Genomic DNA, 21745 nt, shown 5'->3' on the forward strand with positions numbered 1-21745 from the left:
ATTTGGAAAATGAAAAGCAGTCTTTTTATCCTGTGTTCATGCAATGGATGGCAGAAAAAGGAAGACAGGATGAGTGAGGGCTCACATCTGGCAGGTCTTGAGCCCATTTTGGTACTAAATTCCAGAACATGAAGCACATCATGAATTCACATGACAGAAGGAAGAATTTTGCACTAAAGATAAGTATCTAAATACAAATATAAAAATGTAATATTTATCTATTTTATATAAATACTAAATTTTATATAAAAGGTGAGAATGCCAGCTTGAGCTGCAATGGCTTGTGCCATTCCAGTCCCATCTCATCCATATTTCAGCCAAAGGCTTTTGCTGTTGGGAAGTCATTGAGGATTTGCAGATATGTGAGCAAATAAAGGAAAGAGAACCTTCAAACTGTCTTGGGTCCTGGGGCTATCCATATGTAAATGATGTTTACATACCTATAGTAGTTAAAAATGGTAGCAGACTCGGAAGGCAATTTTTCCCACTGCAAAGCGAGGCAGTTGCTTTAAGAAAGATGTACACAACAAATGGCAAAAATCCACCATTTCTGGACTTTAGGACAACAACGGACACCTGGTCAGACTCTTCACCTAGAAGGCCACATCCAGGATCAGTCACCGTAGGTGGAGAGTGCTGTGACACGCTGCAACCGCAACCACCCCGGTGACAATGATGTAGCGCTGAAGAATTGCAGTCCCGTAGCACAACAGCACAGGCAGTCTTACATGAAACTCAGACTAGCACAGTAAATAGGTTTGGCTTATACATATCAGAAAATCCATATCAAGAAAACCTAGATGCAAATAATTACCACTTTTGAGCTGGAAGGAGCAGTCTGTACCTTGGAGCCATTCTCGCAGCACTGAGCTGGAGCAGGGTACTGCATTGCTCTGTGCTAAGAAAAATGGGCTAGAAGGGCTAGAAGGAAGGTACTGGATGAAGGGGAGATTCTGCAGCATCCCGGAGCCGAGGCCCTTCTGGAAGCACAAGGGAGCAAGCTGGGTGAAGCAGCACGTGAAGAGAAGCCCAACAGAGACGGGCAGCAGTAAAACTGCAGGAACAGTCTGATTACTTTGAGGTGGGGAGATGATGGATTTTGTTGAATCAAATCTGAAAACAAAAAGTCATTGCACTTTAGGTAAGAACCAAACATAAAAGCCTTTTGTTGTTTCATCCCTTTTGGCTGAATAAACAATGCCTGGCTTTGAAGAAGCTATTTCTGTGTGATTTTAATCAGCTGCTAGTCACAGGATCTCAGTGGAAAAAAGCTTCCCAGTACCAAATGTAGTTAGGCCCTTTAGATTTATCCTAATTGGGGAAAATAAGGGGCTGCATTACAGGATTATTCCCTCAAGAACCGTAAAAAAAAGGCAAGCCTGCCACTTGGGGGTGCAGGCATGCTGGGCTGCCACAGCAGCTAAAGTGCAGCTTGCCTTATAATTATGACAGCTGGATTCTTGGTTGTAAAACACAGATAAGCAGTAAAATTAGCACCGTTGTGGAGAAACGATGCATTAATATCAGAGACTTTGTTGAGGCTTCCTAGATTTTCACTGTCTCTGTATTGACAGTAAAGCCACCCTCGAGGAGAAATAGGTATATTTTCTTTCCAGACAGTAGTTTTTCAGGCAGATCTCTAGCATGGAGACTGAGATGCAAAAACCAAGTTGCTGTAGAAGTAGTGATGCAATCACAAAGCACATCTGTGCAGCAAAACGAAGGCATGAATGTACCGACATGAGTGCTGCCAGGTGAATTAGGCATTATGTGAAGCACACATAATAAATAGTGAACACAGTCAAAGTTTCAGTGAATGCTACCAGCTACAGCGTGTCCAGAGAGATAGGCTGGACTAAAGCCCATGCTAACGTATCTTCTCTGCTAGCGTGGGCTTCATTAGTGTAGGGGAGATTTTTTTTCTTTATCTGTCCTAACCTGCTGGACAATTTTGCAGTGCCCCACTACTGATGGCTAGGTGCCACCGAAGAGGCTGTGTGAAGTCCATCTGTGCTCTGCACGCAAGCACAAAATGCTCTGGGATTCTGGGTGTAAAATGCACTTTATCAAGGTGTGTTATTCCTGGTAAATTTTATAGCTTGACCATTGCAAAAAGCCTGATCCTTTTAGTTCTTTCCTGAAATCGCAATGTGTTGAAACGGAAACAGTTCCAATGTCAGAGAAAAACGCTATTAATTGCAAGCTCAGATGTAAGACTAGAGCTTTAGTGGAGGGCTGTCACCCTGCCACTTACAGGCGCTTAATGGTAGACAAAGGGCTTGTGAAATGAAATGCTGGAAACTATTGTGAGATGCTAGCCGAAGTAGCCAAAAGATTAGACGACTTAACGGGTCGTTTCCACTCTTTAATTTCATGGTGTCTCCTTTTTGTCATGCAACCAGCCCGGACGTTCAGGTTGTTTCTACAGAAGTGCTTCTGAACAGCCTAATGCTGTTAAGTGCATTCTTCTCACTCAGCACTTGCATTAACGTTTAATACAATATTAATATGGGCTCTTTTACTACGAGGGCATGTAGAGGGGATGCAAATTACAGATATAAAATACCTGAAGCGCCTTTTGACTCCTATTGGGCAATTAGTACTGATTTCACTCTCTCAGCTGTACACACGCAGGTAGGAAAAGAAAAATGGTGAGCAGTGGTCTGACATGGGACCTTCCCGTCCTCCAGCTTGGACTGCTGCTGGAATTTCATCACGTCCCGCTATTCGTGCTTTGATTTCCTATCCCTAACGGGCCGGACGACACCCTGCCCGGGGAGGGAGGTGGGAGAAGGAGCTGTACACCTCGCCCGAGTTCCCTGCCCGGGCGTTCGGGAGGACTCTAGGTCACGGCAAAGCACAGGGCTCAGGCGGCACCTGCAAGACCAAAGTTTGCGGAGGGTGGGCTTCCCTCGCCGACCCTGCCCGGACTCCAGAGGCAAGGTGTCCGCCGGGCCAGCGACCGAGCCGCCACATGCCCGTCCGTGGGGGGAGAGGGACTCCGGCGGCGCCGGGGGGTGGGGGCGCGGGGGGCGGCGGGGCGCCGAGCGGGGCTTTGCGAGGGGTGGCTCCGTCCGGCAGAAGCCAGCGCCGCCCTCGCTCCCGGCCGTGCCGCCGCACTTCGCCGTGCCCCGCAAATCCCGCCGCAGCGGCGGGGGAGGTGCGGGCGGGGGGCGGAGCAGGTGCCAGGGTGTGTCGGGCAGCACCGCCCGGCGCCGGCGCCTCCCCCGCGAAGGAGCCGCTCGGGGCGCGCAGAGCGGCCGCGGTCGCGCAGGAGGAGGCGGCGGCGGCGGCAGCCCGCGGGACGGAGGCGGCCGGCCGGGCCATGCTGGAGGCGCGGCGGCACCTGGCGGGCGCGCAGAGCCGGCGGGCGGCGGGGCAGCCTCCTCGGCGCTGCTAGGGCGGCGGCAGCGGGAGCGGCGGCGGGGGCTGCGCTTCGGCCGGGGGCCGCGCCGCGCCGGGAGGGACCTTCGCATCGCCGCGCCTCACCGGGCGGAGGCGCCGCCGCCGCCCGCCGGCTCCTTCCTTCGCAGAGGCGGCGCGGCCGCGGGAGGAGAGGACCATGAGCCGCACGGTGCTGGCCTGGCTGGTGCTCTGCGGGAGCCTGGCGGCGCCGCGCCTCGCCCGAGGTGAGGGGCCGGGGGCCGGGGCCGGCGGGGCCGGGGGTCGGGGCGGCGCCGGAGCTCCCGCAAAGTCGGAGCCGAAGTGCGCGGGGGAGCGGGGAGGTGCGACCGGCGGGCGGCTCGCAGCCGGGTGCCTCCGTCTGCGCTCGGCTTTTAATTTTTTTTTTAATTATTATTTTATGAAAAAAAAACCCAACCAACCCCGCTCATCTCTACATTTTAAATAGAAGCCGACGAGCGACAGACATGTTCTGTTTTGAAACTACGCTTAATTAGAGGGGAAAAAAATGCCGTGAGAGCTTAAATGTAATCCAGATGAGCGGCTGGGAAGATTTAATAATATCCGCAGAGCTGGCCACATCTCTTTCCCCTTCCTCACACACACACACACACGCACCCCCCACCCCCAGTCGCCGGCCTTCATTTTAATTTGAAGGCTGTTAGCTCCGAGCAGGAGACCCAGGAAGCCGCGGAACAGTTTGCAAACACGTTCGGGGGCTTTCGCGTCTCGGCGGCAGCGAACAGCTCTTGTCAGGCGAGCCCTTCTCCTGCATCCCTCAAACTAGGGCATCTCCATCTAAAACATCAAGGGCGCCTTCGCTGTGTCTCATGCACCCCCACCCCACCCCACCCCCCTCCCCGAAAAAAAACCTAACCCAGACCCCAACTCTACCCCAGAAAAACAACTTTAGAGCTCTTTGGAGTTCTCTTTGTGATTATTTGATATAATCGCTTGGTGCAGTCGCGGTGGGTTTTCCCTCCTCGCATTACAAAAGTTGGCGGAGCTGATCTAGCAACGAGCTGAATGAACGTCGTGAGGTGGGGCGGGACGGGCGACCGGTTCCACAGCAGCAGCTCCTGTGAAAGCGAAGGGGTCGGGGGTGGCCGGGCCGCCCGCGGGGGAGGCGGCGGGGGCGGGGAGGTGGTCGCCTGCCGCCCGTCCCGTCCGGTGCCGGGCGCTCCCCGCCAGGGCAGCCGCAGCGCCGTCGGGGAAGGGAAGGGGCTCGGGGACCGCCGCGGGTCCCCTCGGGGGGTCCCTTCCGCACCGCCCCCGCCCACTCGCCCCGCAGCACCGTAGCCCTCCGTGGGCGGCCCCGTCCCGCGTGGGGCGGCCCCGAGCCCCCCCCGAGCCCGCTCGCCCTCTGCGGGCTCCGGCCGTGCCCCGCAGCCGGCGCTGTGCGGGCTCCGCCGGGCGCTGTGCCCGCGGCGGGGGGAGTCTCTCGGGGCTGGAGACCTTTTTATCGTCCTAGTTGTATCTTTCCGAAGCTTAGTCGAGCAGCTGTTATCCTAATGAGTAACGGAATATTTCCATTGACTTTTAGACCTGTTCCTGTCATTATTCACATTTTTTATTTTAAAATGAAACCAGTGTATCAGTAAAATTGAATATTTTATTAGATCTTAAATTATTCAGCGCGGTGGCTTCTCAAAATCCAGTAGCAGTCACACAGTTGCAGTGAGCATGTGATAGTTTATGCAATATGTCCCTGTACCTGCCGTTTATGCCCAAAATCTTTTAAGGAAAAGGTACTGGCTCTGCCACGAAGTCTGGACTTGTCCCGAATAACTTTGCATTGGGCGTCTGTAGGACTTCTCATACTTCACATCTGAGACGTTTTTTCATTGAAGTCTACAGTCTTTCCATGGGGTTAGGTAACTTCAGAACGGAGAGAATTTTGTAGATTTTCCAGTAGAAGTGAAACAGGAAGGGAGAAAAATAATATGTTTGCTCTGTGATTGCTTAAGCTGTAATTGTTCAGTTAAAGGTTTGTCCTTGGCTTTCAAAATGAAACAGAAGAAATTATACAGTCTTTTTCTTTTTAATGCTGAAACAGAATAAAACGCTGCTTGACAGATCTGATATACTGGCTTAATTTTGCTTGCTGTCATAATGTTTACTTTTAGTAGATCCTCTCAAAGTTATGATGACTGTAAGTAACTGAAACTCTTTGGAGAGTGCCTTTTGAACAGTACAAAACTTCTTGTGCATTGTTTGAATGTCACTTGCTGATGGTTCACTTGCATAGTGGTGTATAATGCAAACCTGTGGTAGTGTCATCTACGCAGTGTCCAGTTCTTCCCTGTCTTCTTTTGGGGTAAATGCCAGCTGCAGATCAAAGTTAAGTCATACAGTTCATTACTGACCTGTGTTTCATGTCAGCTGTTAAGGAAAAATGCCAGCTGCTTTTTTTAATTGGAGCTTTGCAAAGTAATGATGGAGGTCAAAATCCTGTTTATTCATGATATCTGAAAACTCTTTTGCTTTTTTGTGTTTGGAACACATGCATAGTGTATCAGCAAGTTGGTTTATTTTTTTTCTCTTTTTTTTAAAAAAAAAAAAAAGGGAGAGAGAAGGAGGAGAAAGATTGAGCAAGATGATCATGATGATGATGACAATCATGAAAAAGTCATCCCAATGGAAGACTGGAATTTTCTTCTCTATGGCCAGCCTGATGAATTCGCAATCTCATGCACTGTAACAGAGACAGATCTTCAGAAATGTGTTTATGTGCATGTATGTGATGAAACTAGGCTTCAAGGGTGCAGTGACTTCTACCCCTTAGTTTGCAAGAAAAATGCAGGTGCATTTTTAATAAGGAATGCCCTTTTATACATAACTGCAAAACAGCCGTAAGGCTTTACATTTGCTGTTGTTGCTGTTCCCTGGTCAAATCTGAATGCGAGCCAATCTGATATTCTACCGTGTAGTGGACTGACATTAGCTACAAGAGTGACTACAGAGACTTATAAGAGATTATTTCAGGTGGAAGAAATACAGTGCGGCTCATCTCAGGTTCCCGAGTCCCACTGTATTTTTTTAGGAACAAATAAGTCAATACCTTTCAGAACAGTCAGTGAAGATTGGGATCAAATGCAAGGCAAACATAATTTAAAACTGGTGGCTGTTTTAGTCCCCAGGTTTACTTCATGGAATGGGGTAAGCAGATTGGCTATGGTAATGGTACTGTAAGTGCACAGAAAATAGGTATATTCCATCTCTTTATGTTAAATGTTTTTGCAATGGGATCTTCTGAAGATTTACCACTTGAGTTGTCTTTGTTGTGAAGCTGATCCTTAAATTCTGTCATGCTCTTTCACTTAGCTTGTTGCTGAATTTTTGTGTATGTTTTGCGTAAAAATGATATTGACATTGCCAATGCCAGGCAAGTCTGGTTATTTTATGATTGTGTCCCTGTCATCCTGAGAGAAATGTTTTGGAACTTTTAAGGAACTGTTTCAAAGATACTGCTTTTTCTCCATTACAGTGGGAACCTCCACTCTCTCTGAGGCTCGGAAGTTTTCTATAAAGCCTCTTTCTGCAGCTGGAATGAGCTGCAAGGAGTAAAAGTGCTGAGAAACAAGAGAGGTAAACTGTAGCTTTGTTCTCATGGAACTGTACTGAAAGACTGAAAAGATCACAGAGACTTTTAAAGACCAAGATTCTTCTGTTTTACTAAATGCCTTTGCGTCTTTGGATGGCATCAGCTTCTTTACAAACTGCTGACAGTGTGACCCTGCATAATGATTATCACTGTTCTTTTAACAAATTACATTTGTATTCAAATTGATTTTCCATGACTGCTCATATAGCCTCCAGAAAGCATATAGCAGATACACTATTGCATCCTGTACGTGTCTGGTCATCCTAGGACAGAATTTGATGTCAAGCCATGCATTGTTATAACTGGAATTAATAGTCCTGGTGGTATTGGTAGGGATTTTTTAAGTGTCCAGCTTCTTTCTCTGCCCTTTTATGTCTTTATCCTTTATGTCTTTTTTCAAAGGGTGTACTTCATACAAGGTTGTGTATCAATGGTAGCACAGTGAAAAAGGCCACTGTCTTATCTTCCCTCCTCCACATTTTTCCAATTACTGTCCAGTTGCAAATCAAGGAAATGATCCACGTTGGAAGTTATTTCAAAAGACAATCGCTTTTTATTAAGAGGCAGGGTTTTATGCCTTGAATTAGTGGTTTATACAGCACATGTCCATACAGCAGCCATGACAAACTCACAGCCTGATACCCCTTCAACGTAAGTAAAGTTATCTGAAGAAGCAGCGTTTAAGAAACTGCAAGAGCTGGAAATAAATCTATGTTATACTGAATTTTATTGTGAGTCACACAGGAGTTAGCATGTTGCTGTTTTCCATTTTTCAGGTTTTTACACATTTCAAGCTTATGTAAGCCACAGAGCCAGGAGTATTTCTGAAATCTTAAGGGATAGTCACCTATCTTTTACAAGTTACAAGTGATGTTGGGCTTCTTTGTAGCATACGTGAAGCTCAGCTGCCTCGAGTTTGAAAGAATATGGGTTGAACGTCAAAACAGTATTCATTCATTTCAACTTTCAAAACAGGTTCACGGTGAAAATAGGAGTTTAATTTTTCTTGTGTGGATGATACGTTAGAAAATAGAAGATAAGCTAAAAGATTGAAACCCATATAAGGGTTGTAGGAATCTTAGCATCTGCAAACTTAAAACTTCTGGATAACGCAGTCTTATATTGGAGGACCTACAGACATTTTAAAGGGGGTGAAGGGAGAACGCAGAGGGAAAGCCAAACATCAGCCTGAATTCAGTGTGTTATATCAGCCCAAGGAATAAGTGGTAATGGGTCTAGGTTTCCTTCTTTATAGGAAACTTAGATCTTATGTCAGAGGGAGAGCTACTCACTGTGCCTAGTGACAACAGGGGATGGCTAATTTTCTAACGGCGTGTTGTGTAGGGAGTAAAGCAGCTTCTGTTGCATTCATATTGCAGGACCAGAGCATGGACCATTTTGAAAACAGTAACTGCAGTTGTGGACCTGGATGCTGGATATTAGTGAAAGCAGGGGCTGAGCTACCAGCTGGTGTCCCAGAAATTCGGAGGCACAGAATTTGTGCATGTCTTTTCATGGTTTGGGATTTCCTCAAATCTCAGTCTTGGTGTTGTGGGAATATACTGGTGGGGGTTTTCTGTTCATTTGTTTGTGTGGGTTTTTTTCTCTTTAATCCACAAGCTGTGTTACCTTTCATCACAGTGGGGGTGTTCTTCTATTTTAAGTTTTAAAAGCTGAGAAATGAAACAGACCATGATTATCTAATAAATTCTCTAGTTAATCTAGCTAATAATTACAGTATGTGGTGTGTGAGTGAATGCTTTATGAAGTGAAACTCATGGAAACAACTTAACTTTACATACTATATAGTGGCTATATGCATACACACTGTATTGTGAGTTTATCGTCATTTTAGATAGCGTACAGAGGAATTAAATTCACTTATGTGCCACACACATAGTGTCGTATTTCTTAAAAGTTTGGGTAATGTTAGATAAGACTTAATCGCCCTATGAATTCAGGATGCAGAGCTCATATTTCAAGTAAAAATTTGTTATATTCAACAAAAGCAGTGAATCTCTAAGACTGCTTTTTGAGACTGACAGTATGCCTCAGTCCATCCCCCCCAACTTTTTAGTAAGGGGCCAATTGTAGGGAAAGGCTTTTTATGACTGAGAGTTTGGTGAAGTTCAAAAATAGAGAATGAAGTACTCGTTAGTCTGTGCCATTCAAATGGAGAATCCTGGAGTATTTTAGCTGTGCCACTTGTGTCAGCAGAACATCAGGTTTTCAGTTTTAGGAGTTACGATTTTAAATACAATGTGTAAAGCAGTAAACTCAAGTAAGCAGATGACAGCAGGGAGGAGCAGCAGATGGAACTGCAGGCACAAGAAGATCTGCTCTCCTTGCATGCAGCCCAGGCAGGAGCTTTGCACACCCCAGCAGGAAACCAAAGGTGGGAGTGGAGGATGTGCAACTGCTTCAGTTCCATGGGTCGTATGTGACCTTGGAGGCCCGCAGGGAAGAGGGAGTGGAGCCAGGGCCTCCACCGGAGGAGGTGGGAGCTGCGATGTGGTTGCTCCCTGTCGCTTCTCATCCATCCCTGGGTGGTGGGTGCAAGAGCAGGGGCGGATCTGGAGGTGTAAGGTGTCCAGCATGCAGTGTCTGCATCAAGCGGTGACTCTTGATTAAAACATTGAGATGTTTGCCAACCAAAAATACTTTATCAGAACACTGTAATTCTGTATGTACAAGTTTAATCAGCATCTGTCGTCCCTGACCTGCTCCGGTGTTTAGCTTGCCTACCTGGGACACGGACAGCGTAGGTTCAAGTTGACTATTAATTGTTTCAGACTATGGATTTGAATCTCAGTTTCACATTTTTTATTTTAATACAATGCAGGACTTTTTCCTGTCCCATTCATCATGCAACTAATTTTTTCCTTAATTATTTTCTGTTTTCAACAACACAAGGCATTTGTGCATAGCCAGATTGTGTCCCTACTGCAGGAAAAAGCTACAGTTTAGACATGGAGGGCTTTTTTGTGTTTTTGAGTATTCTCACAATAGTAACTTTTTGACAGAGACAAAAAAACAACACCCAAACCTGAAAGAGATGATTGCTTTGTCAATTTTTAGCTGTGGTAATTTTATTTGCCATGTTTCTATGTAGGGAGGCTGACAAAATTTCTACAAAAGCTGCTTTTTTCCTATCATTGTCAAGATGCTGTGTCAACCTGGATAATTATGGAGAGCTGTGACAGCAGTGCATAAGTAACAGTAATTTCTGATTGCTCATGTCTTAGGTTTCTACAATAGTGAAGGTACAACAGACGATACAGGAAATACTTTTGGGTAAGACATACGCCATTTGTGAGTGTGAAAAACAGAAAATAAAAGACATTTTGATTTATTTAATTTTTAACATTTGTATCTTAAAATCCATCTCCCTGTCATGTATGACAGCCTCTATCACTGCTGGATAATACTGCACACAACCAGCCCCTTTAATCCAGGCTTTCTCTCTGATTATTCTCTAGTACAGTCCCATAGACCATACGACTTTAATAGTTTGCCAGTTGTGGGGGTTTTTTTTGTTTGTTTTGGTTTTTGTTTGGTTAAGTATGTTTGCAGACGGTGGGCTCTGGAACTGGCTTTTTTTTTGTGTGTGTGTGTTTTGTTTTGTTACTCACACCCTTTGCAGCTTGGGCTTTTGAAATAAAGATGAAAATATTATTTGCTATGTAACCTGTCAGATTCCTTACTTGTCTGAGGAATTGCACAGGATTGCCTTACAAGGGCTTTTCTAGGTTAAAAATTAAGAGCTGGTAGCTGATTGCTTTTAGATACTATTCCAGAACTACTTTAAAACCACAGAACATCCATTAATTTGAATAATTTCAAGGGAAGATTAGAGTAAAACTGTGAATAGTCTACAATGGAGATGTAGAAATTATGTGCTGTTTTCATGGGAAGCAGCAAAAATGACCTAGTAGTTCTCTTCTATGGTATGTCCTATGTATGTATTTCTTTAGATACGCTTTTGTCTAATTTCTTTGATGTCTTTTTTATGGCTTACCTTCTGACCTCATACAAAATGATGCATCGCTTACAGGTAGTCCTTCAGGATAAAGATCAACTACTTTAATAACAGCTTTCATTTTCCTGGGTGTGATCAAGCCCATCCTGTTGTAACCTCTTGACTTTCTTCACCAGGCTTCTCTTTAACCTGATGTCCTTGTTCAACAGCTCTAAAAAATGCTGCATTTTTGTTCTGTTGCACACTTACACGTACATTTACACTTTGGTTCCTTCCTGTGGTGGTTTTACTTAACCTCAAACTCTTCTCCACATGTGGGTCTTATGGCTCAGCCTGTTAATAAAGTCTTAGCGGAGAACCAGAGAGCAATAAAAAAAGGTAATTGAAGCAAAGTCAGACATGCTTGGGAATGTAGTCTCAGAGGTATATCTTCTTCTGTGAAATCTGTTGGGGGGGAAAAAAAAGTCAGCATTCTGAGTGATATCCCTAAAATCAGCTGGAGTGAAGTGTGGTTGACTATATATACTGGCTTAATATAATTAAGACTACATCTATATTGCTTCACACAGCAAGAGTAGTTATTACTTGAGTACGCCTCACTACCTTTCAGTGTAATTGAATAATTATGTGCTAATGTGCATTTAATATCCTGAGTGTGAGTAAATGGAAGGTAGTAAAAGGTGCAGCTCTGACCTGTGGGTCAAAGCCTCTCGGCCACTGGAGGGCTAAAACATGTTTCTAGTCTGTAGGAAACTTCCTAAATCTCCATAATTTACTGCTAAACATCAGCTGGGATGAGCAATTCTGCTATATGAGATTTGACAGTATGGCCAAGCCCATTGAATTGCTGTTTGCCACTGATTTTTCCTTAATTTCAGCACTGGTGATGGTCTTCATATGCAGAGCAGTAAAAAACTTCATTTCTATGCCATGCTAGTTTTCTGGTAGTTTAGCTTGTTGGGATTACTTAGGGCAGGGCGAGGCAAGCCCCAGTGCTGGTGCAAGGATGGGGGATGGAAAGAGTCAGGGAGGAGCGAGTGGCATGGGGCTGTTGGGCACCAGTTGTGTCCTCACCTGGTTCCTTTAAGGGGGAAGTCACAGACAGTTTTCTCAGTGACAGCTTACGCATTTTTTGCCAATAAATATGTTTCTGGACCTACCTGTCCAGGTGCTTTCTGGCTCTTAATGTGTCAGTGTCCCAAGTCTGTTTTTCGATGCCAAACAGGTGAAGTTAAACCGTTTTGAACAGGGAGGCAAGGTCACTGGCTCCCCCACCGCACCTTACCCTAAGGTAAAGAACGCTGCGTGTCTCCCTGCCTTGTGTATAGCTATGCATCACCCACGGTGGAAACCAGGTACAGGCATCAGAGCTGTGAGTATACATTGTGTTCCTGTCTGCGTTGCCTTGGTGAGGTTGTAGATTTGCAGATGAGCAAATTCTGCATTTCCTCTGCCATCTCCAAGTCCTGAGTACCTGCATGCTTCCTCACCATCCTGGAGTCAATCAGATGCTGATTAGCTAAACTGCCCTGGCAGGTTACTTTGATGAGGACAGATTACTGTGTTTTTCTTCCCTAATTATTTTGTGCAAAATATTTATCTTATGGATAAAGATTGCTTTTTGGTCATGCAAAGCAGGCAAAGCTAGGGAGCTTCCCGTGTGCTGTCAGTGGAGCAGGAGGAGCTGTCTGCCATAGAAATTCTGCCCTGGCTTATTTCTAAGCAGGCAAACTGCTTTAAAAGTACTGGTGAGTAGATGTGCTTCTGGCGCCTCCAACTTCGGACCAACCGAAGACTGAGCAGGAAAAAAGAAGAAGCCAAAATGAGTAAGTGGAATCATGACATGCTTCAGTTACTTCAGGAGGAAAAAAGAGAAAACTCTTTAAAATGTCAATAAAAAGTTGTTTTGGCTGTTTCACAAGGACTTCATGAGTATGTGTGCATGCTGAATCTGGCAGCTAGATTCAGCTGGACGATTTCAGAAAGTAAGCAACCTGATCAAGAAGTGTTGTGACCTTCCCAGGTAGCAGTGTCCTTTTAGCCCTGCTTTACACACCAGCGCCATAGGAGCTGTGTCTCTTCTTGGGACCAGTGATTGACTAGTTTTGACCGATTAGTCCTCTGCTCGATTGTTTTTTTTTTGATAAGCAAGTTTTGTTTTGGGTTTTTTTTTCCTGTAGAAAGCAATAAAAATCTAAAAATAGTTACATTAATTTCTTTTCCAGTAACAAATTGTGGTTATGGCATTATACTTGTAGAAAAAATCTGAACAGAATTATAAATCCCAACTAAAAAATTTCTTTTAAGGCAGAGGAGGGAAGAAGGCATATCTCAAAATTGTACCCCAACTTCTCTGGAATAAAGATCAGTCAGATTTCATTCCAATCACTTTTCTTATCTGGGCTTTTCCTCTAGAGCAGCACTGTTTTCAGAGCTGAACAACTGTAGCAAGAAATACAAGTTTTCTTCTTTTATGTTTTTGGAGATTCAAGAAGCTATTCTTTCACCCCATAAATGTTCCAGTCTGGCAGATAATCATAAAGTCTTGTGCTAACATCTTTCATAGCAATCTGTTGTCTCTTGTGTCACATCAAGCTTTGATTTTGGTTCCCCTCGTTCCCACCTTGAAGTGTGTGTATCTTCCTGATGATACAAAGTCTGAAAACAAAGGTCAGCACGTCACATAGAAAGGTATCTACCTTCAAAAGAAATAATGAGATGTGATGACTTATGTTTGCTGGAAGCTGTGATGTTAGGTCTCCTGTACTGCAGGTTCCTGCATTGCAAGCATTGCAGCTGCTCGCATGTACGTTTTGTTGCGTATGTCAGAAGTGTTAGTATAGTGGCAATACTCACCGAAAGGGTTGCAGGGAATCTCACAAACGGGTATGGGTATCCCTCGGGAACTGCTGTTTCAGGAGAACACTTAGTTAATGCTATTCGGTGTTCTCACCTTTATTGCCGTATATGCAAGAGATTGTAATTTCTTTTTCATTTTCAAAATGAGGTGTTAGAAGCTTTTAAAATTCAAATTGCAAATGCCCAGTATGTTTACAGCATGGTATATGTATTTTGTAACAGTTGGAGTAATTTTTAAAAGCCTTTAATAGAGGATCTCGGAACAGATTTTCTGTAGAAAAAGCAGCTTCAGAAAGGGTATAGTTTTGTTCTGCCCCATTTTCCTGTTAAGATACAGCAGTAAAATTACTGAAGATTTTAGACATACTACATCTGTTCTTTGAAAGAGAACAGCATAAAAGACATAAAATTACTGTTCTAGTAGATTACAAGCTGTAGCATGTACCTGCTGAAATTGTCTTTATGGAAGGTACTTCTAAGTTGATGTAGTTTAAAAATAAAATACTAACTTTTGGATCATACCCTTCCTGAGCCATGTAGTGACGGTATTGCCTCTGCTCTTCGGCCACATAGGCTTTGCCCGGATTTTGGGCATTGGGAAGTAGCCTGAAGGCCACAGGTGGATGTGACTCCACCAGCGACTGATGAAGTGTAGGGTCAGCCCTCTGCCTTGTTACTCCTATTGCTGTCTGGGTGCCAAGGGAGAGTGTTTAGTCTTGACCCACTTTAAGGCATAGTAGATCCCTTATTTTCCTGGTAGAAATGAAGGCTTGGAAGAAATCGTATCTGTGAGGAGGCTGTGGTATATTGCCAGTGTTGTCCTTGGAGCAGCACAGGTGTGTCACCACCTGATCCTGTCAGACCTCATGGGTAATGTGGTCATAAACGGCAACGGCGAGAATTATAAGCGGGATGTAATAGCTGGGGAGGATGGATCATTACTGTACAGCCATGCAATTTTTTTTTTTTGGTGGCTTTCTGCTTTTTTTTAACATATCTATAAGTGCTAACACAGGGTAGATCTTTATATAGTATTTATCTTCTGCAATATTGACCAAAAAAGTGAAGAGCGGTGGTGATGTTTATAGATAAAACAGGCTTCTGCACTCAGTACAGCCGTCGGAGGCTTCCCAGAAATTTTCTGGGAGCGTTTCCCTGCATTAGAAATGAATATATTTATCACTGGTATCTATGTAGTGACCTAGTTTGTTTATCACTACCTACCCTGAATTTTGTTGTCTGGAATTTGTACTGTTGTCTGGAAGACTGAAGAAGAGGTTTGTTTGATTCTTTCTTTATTTATTAATGTATTTTTGTGGGAAGACATGTAACTCTTCTGTTTGTCTGGAGTTTGGTTTCTTCAAGCTTGAGGTTTTTATGAGGTTCTACTTTCTTCCTTTTCATAAAGGTTTTACACGGCGTTTTTCTCTTTTCCTGGAACTCTTCTGATAATTGAAAGCTTTCTAATAGTTCTGAAAATTAGCAGTGTTACAAGCCATAATGGCCGAGAACTAGAGTCAGCTGCAACCTCCATAGAGTCAGGGCAGGAAACGCAGACAAAAGGCTTCACTGTGTCAAAGTGTTATTTGAAGCTGTTTTTCAGGTTTAGGATTTATGTTGTACTTTAACCCACTGCTTCTTTTCTCTGGACTATTATTTTATCCCTTTGTCTTTTTTCCATCCATAATGTTGAACTGACTTGAACTTCTGGATTTTTGATTTTTCAGTTGATGGCTCAAAGACCAAGGGCCATGGTAGATGTTGATCCAAATTTGATACTGAAAGTAGGTTGCTCTTCAGATTTAACTTTCAGGAATATGGATTTTTCTGGCTTTCCTTGATTCTAATAACACGGAGACACCTTGTGAATACAGCAGAATAACTTTACACCAAAGCTTCCTCTAGATTAATGTCTGTAACTTTGCCAAAACTATTCTCTTTACTGCAAGCTGTCACTTCATGTCCAAACTGAGTGATTAAATCTTCAAATCGGATATGCATTCGTTATTTTATTATTATCAACATAGTTTAGGATTTTATGGTTTCAGAGGACCTTTGGGAAAGAGCTTATTACAGAACGGGCTAAAACCTCTCTGAAATTCTGGTTTGTTATATTGTATTTTCATATTTGGACTTCTGCATCCCAGGCAAAACTAGAGAAAAACCGCCAGCACTGCATTACGTGTTTGTGTCTTAATCACTGCAAGTCTTTTTATGATCTGATTTGAGGCCCTTAAGCTGGGTTGCTTGCCAGCAGTTATGTAAAACACCTATCAACTTCTTTAGTACTAAATGGTGAAATTATCCTTTTGCAAGAAGCCAGTTACATAACACTGCATTTCAAACGCAGGTGTTGTAGGTGGCCATTTAGTCCTGGAAGAACATGGTTTTGAACGTGGCTCATTTATGTTTATGTGCCAGGCGACACTGCCTCTGGCATGGGCTGGACCAACTACCCTGGTATGTCAGAGACCTTGAGGGAGGATGCTGCTGCGCCAGCCTCAGGCTGCAGAGATGCTTGGGGTCAGGGCAGTGATGGCCTTACCTGCTGGGGTGTGCTGTGGGTCATCGGGGTGGCAAACGGAAGATTGACAGCATCTTGCAAAGACCCCACAAAACCAGCAGCTCAAGTCCTGTGTTGCAAGGGAGGAGGGGGATCTAGGGACAACTTCCAGAAAAGCTGCGGATAGAAAATTCCATGATAGGGGATGCTGGAACCCCGTAACTTCTGACATCATATCTCAGCTCTCTTCTCCACCTCTGGTTTTGCAGTTACAGATACTGACCGAGTGACTGAACAAAAGGGGAAAAAAAGGAAGTTGATAGTTAATGGAGAATGCTCTGCAGGAAACAGAGACACCAGTCTGCTGACCCGACCTCTTGTCTTAGGTGCTTAAGTTTGTGATGATATAGAAAGACTGTGGCCAGTGATACTGTTGGGGAGACCTGGAAGAGAAAACATGGGGTCATTGCTGAGTGGGGTGGGTGGTTCGGTGTGACAGCAGGCACGGGAGGCAGAGGAACTAAGCACTGACATTGCCTCGGTCCTCCCCAAACAGTCCTGCTAGATCTTTGCACTTGGGAGACAGGTTAGAGAGAGAAATAACCAGCAGCGGGTGAACATCAAGCTGCGGTGACTGGAGACAATCTCACCCATGGGCCAATGGGACAAGAAGGACTGTGCCTGAGGGTGCTGAAAGCTGGCCAGTGTCCTTGCAGGGCAAGACATCTGTACCCTCTGGGAGGCCATGGAGATCTGGGGAGGTCCCCAGTGACTAGCCAAGAGCGAATGTTGCACCCATCTTCCAAAAAAGACAAAAAGGTTGACTGAAGGGGAAACTCTGGGCTGTGGTCAGTCTTGCTTGGTCCCTGGGAAAATTGTGGAGCATGTTTCTGGGCATGTGAAGAGGAAGGTAATGAGAAGCTGTCAGCATGGGTTTACTGGAGATAAGTTGCACCTGAGCCACCTGACAGCCTTCTGGGAAGAAATGACTGGTGTGTGGATGGGGGGAGAGTGGTGGGTACCCGGGCTGTACCAAGGCTCTTGACACTATTGCTGTTCTCATATCCAAGTTGGGCCATGATGATCTGGATGGGTGGACAGTCAGTCAGATAAAAAAGTGGTTGGATAACAGGATTCAGAGGGCAGTGGTCAATCAGTCACATCAGCCTGGAGCTTGGTAACAAGTGGGGCATTGCTGGGGCATGTCTGGGACCTCTCCTGTTTAGCATCTTTATCAGTGGCCTGGAGGACATGACAAGAATCCTTGTCCATCAAGTGTGCATGTTAGACCAAGCCAGGGTAACCAGTGGATGCCCTCAAGGGCAGAGCTGCCACCGAGAGAGGCCACGCTGGGGGAAAAAGCCAACAGGAGCCATAGAAAGGGACAAATGCAAAGTCATGCCCTGGGCAGGGACATCCCCTGTTAGGACACTGGTGTTTGCATTTTGGACCCCCAGTTCAGGAATGGCCAGGATAAATGTGGGTGAGGTCAGGAAGACCACTGTGTTGGTGGGGACTGGAGCCCCTGCCCTGCATACAGAGGGACCTGTGGGACCACAGCTGTGGCAGCAGCCCAGGAGCAGCTACAGGGGCAGAAAAGCAGCCCCTGCAGCCTGCAGGAGGGGGGTTGGAGGAGGAGGCAGACCCATGGCAGGAGAATGAGAGTTGTCTTTGTAAGTACCACCCTTACTGGGGGAGTGAGCGTGAGGACTGGTGCCCCTTGTAAGCCGCGTTTTGTGTAGCTGTGAGAGTAAAAAGTGTTGTTCAGTTCGCCTTCTGCAGAACAGTGATTTTTGTCTTTTTCCTTTCAATGTAAAGAATAGGATTGTATTTTATGTAGAAGCTAGCAAAAATAAAATCTAAGATATACAGGGTACATCTGGTGTATTTTGGTTTTGTTTGCTCATTTACTTCTTAATTGTTGCTTATCATTAATAAAGTAGGCTAAGCAACGTTAAGCAAGCTGCTATTTTCAATGTTAAGTTTTGTTTTGTTTTGCAGTTTTCACTTTATAGTCTTGCAGTTCTGTGGGCTGGAAGTAAGAACTCGAAACGAAAGATTTAGTTCCGTTATTAACTTTCGTTTATGTTTGTTTATAAAATACAAATGGAAAAAATAGGTAACAATATGTAGAGATTCTTCCTGAACGTTTTCCTCCTTGAGATGGTAATAATAGAAATGTCCAATTTCCAGATTGTGACAGAAAACCGTGGCTTTCAAGCATATTAGAATGAAGTTGCGAGTCTGCATTTTAAAATGCAATCTGGATTTGGCACAAGAGATCTCAGATGAAAACCTCCTGCTGAGATGATGAGATTTATAGATTTAAGATTCAGTGATCATGCAAAGAGTTTAACAACTCTGCTGATATGAATGTTAAGGGAAGAAATTAAAATGAACTGAATTGGTGATTCATTTTGGTTACACTCTGGGGGAAGAACAGACATTTTCTAATAATTAATTATCTAATTTAAAACCTCCCTGTTTCTTGGCTGAGGTAAGAAATTAGATATTTTGTATAATAAAGCGGCCGATCTTTAGAACTAATGGGAAGTACTGTTATATTTTTCACAAAAACTATAGGTGCTTCAGTTCACTGGGCTTTGCCTCAAGAAATTAGTTTAAAGTAAATTACCCAGTAAAATTAATGTACCCTGCACTCGTTTATTAATAAAAGCTGTGTGTAAACATGGCTGGTCAATATATGGCAATCTGCATAAGAAGAGAAATAAAACTATGCATAAATTAAATGTTCTTGATTACTGACCATTGATCATGAGCTATGTTTTCCCTAGTTCGGTATGAAGTATTTCTTTTACTTGAAAAACGAAGATGTGCCGGTTGAATAAGCTGGGCAGTTTGCATTGTCTTTGCCTTCATTACAGATTGAGAGTGCTCAATAGAATTTAGAATAAAAAAGGCACAATCCTGCAATGCTGTGGATTCTGGAAATGTATTGTGAGATGTAAACATTTCACCCTTTATCACAGAAGTCACCAGCCGAGGATTACGCTCAGCGCTGATGTTCAGGTGCCTGTATTTTCCGCTGATGCTTATTACACAAGTCGTTCTCTCCCAGCCAAATGTACCTCAGTGCAGGAGCCCCAAATTTAGGGTGTGCTTTCTATAACTTTTTCACTGGGATCCTGAAATAGTAACAGTGCTGCTGATACTGTACCAGAGGCATAATGTGAGCAAGATACTTAGATGCAGCAGGACACTTGCTGTTTTCTGTTACTGCTACTCGTAACTTGGCTGCAAGAATAAGGTGACTGTGTTTTATTTTTGAGCCATTAGCTTGGTGTCCAGTGGTGTGTCCTATTTCTGCTCCTATAATTTCTGATCTAGAGCATGAAATTGCTTTGCAAATACCAAGAGTGTTAGTTGGGGTAAGTAGTACATCTCTCTCATTTTGTTAAGCATATGAATTGCAGCAGAACCAGTGGCATGACAAGTCTTTGAAGGCCATGGTTAAGCAAATCAGTCTAATTCTGTTCTCACAGTGTCTAGGTACATATTGGCTGGCACCAGCATTGTATGTAGCCAACCATCCAAAAAACCCCCAAAACCAAACACCAAGCCTTGCAGCCTCAGGATAAGAGGCAGGGCTGCCTGAACGCAGAGGGACCCTAATGAGTTATGGGACTGTGATTGTCAAAGTGACTTGTGATCTCCTGGTGTAACTAAAGGGCAGCGATATGGTGTGATAAGGATAGTTTTAAGGATGGGTTTAGAGAAGATGAAAGGCACCTTTGTTGAAATGTTCAGAAATATCTTTCCAAAGCTAAAGGGTGACGTGGGAGAGAATGAAACACAGGGTGCTTTGGTGATGAATTTTCAAACACATGGAAGGTTCAGCTGGACTTCTTGTTACTGAGTAAGAGATGATACATTAAGAGATATCCTTTCAAAGAGCTTTGAAAATACAGAGCAGTGACATGTGTTGGACGTGATAGGAAAGGGTGAGGAAATGGAGCTATGGAAGGACAGTAATGATCTAGTTAAAGCTAAAGGTTTGTGTAATGCTCCGCAATAGCATTTGGAAAGTCACTGTTCCATTTCTAAAGTCATGAGTGAAAGATGACAAATTAATACAAACTCAAACAGATGAGAACTTGGGATGATTAGCTGCACTAGTGGGTAGGAAAAGCTGTGTTTCAGGGCTATAATTAAGGAAAAAAATTGGTGGAACATCAGCCAGCATAGCTCCTCACCCTCACCCCTTTTAGAATCAAGTGGCAAGCAAAGTAATAGTGGTCTGTATTGCAATATTATTTTTGTTCCATATAAGCAATTGTAATTCAGGATCCTTCATATACTGACAGGAGATCAAGGTCACTGAAGACTCGGAGGGATTAGTTTACTTGTTAGTGCGCTTCCCGGAGAAGTAGAAGATTAAAGCTCAGCTCTTTGCTCTCCTTTGTTCAAATCTTTCTTTCTGTCCAGGAGTTCAGGTGTGTGTCAGGAAGAGCTCTTCTGTCTGCCTGTGGAGTGCAAATACACGAAGTGGTGAAAAGGGAAGACCTTTCCCTAGCAAACTTTCTAAACTGGCTAGCTGATTCTAGTCGGCAGTCTTTGGGAGATGAATCTGCATTGTAGCCACACCACTTGAGCTGGCAAGAGTGAAATGGAAGTTTGAACTTCCATTGAGGTGATGAATCTGTTATAAAGACCTTGGAGAAGAAACCAAATTTATTCCATCCAGTCTTTAGATTTAGTGCATGTTTTTCTACAAAAGAAAGGCTGTGCGGGAGAGTCTCTCCTCTAAAATGAGAGATACGGGGAACTTCCACACTCCCCGACCCAAGTGCATGCACAAGCATTCCACCATGCTGTGCTGAGTTTACCCTCCGTGCTACCATGGCCTCTTCCTTTGCACAGGTCCAAGAACAGGACATCCAGATGGCTTGATCTGGTATGTTCTGTATTTACTCTAACCTAATGTGGGTAATTAGGGGACTGTAGTCCTGGGAAAAGTCATGTAGTCAACTGAAAGATCATTTCAGATTTAGTTCATGAAGGTCAAAGAGTAATTAATTTGGAAAAAAAGGTGGAAGAAAAAAGTATTTTTTAACACTATCAATGCAAATAAAGTGTTATGCAGAACAGAAAGGCTGGGTAATTATTGCATGCAGATCACACCAGTACCGTCAGCCTTCAAAAAGCAGTCTGGTGGATGATTTAATTGAACTGACTTAGAAAATTATTTACCTTGGGCAATATCTACGAATGTTTTAGATGACCATGTGTAATGACTCAATGAACTCATTGGGTACTAAAATGTGCTTCATGAGAGAAAGAGAGAATGGGAGAAAGGAATGCGATTTTCTGTTAGGCAACATTAGTCAGGTCCAATTTATCCTGCAGGAGCAGAAGCACATCTCTGGAATAAGTTGTG

General features: G+C 44.1%; 1 protein-coding gene across 2 annotated transcripts in view; it reads left to right on the forward strand.

Annotated features, from left to right (window-relative positions):
- Positions 1-3155: 3155 nt before the first annotated feature.
- Positions 3156-21745, forward strand: part of EDIL3 (EGF like repeats and discoidin domains 3) — a 257033-nt gene continuing 238443 nt past the window's right edge. The window contains exon 1 of one of the 2 annotated variants that reach the window (XM_055699782.1): positions 3156-3629. In XM_055699782.1, the coding sequence (XP_055555757.1) occupies positions 3563-3629 (67 nt within the window). In that variant the 5' untranslated portion in view covers positions 3156-3562. The remainder of the gene's footprint in view (positions 3630-21745) is intronic. The other variant, XM_055699781.1, reaches the window with a different exon arrangement.

The sequence above is a fragment of the Falco cherrug genome, chromosome Z, assembly GCF_023634085.1.
Source record: "Falco cherrug isolate bFalChe1 chromosome Z, bFalChe1.pri, whole genome shotgun sequence".
Classification (NCBI taxonomy): domain Eukaryota; kingdom Metazoa; phylum Chordata; class Aves; order Falconiformes; family Falconidae; genus Falco; species Falco cherrug.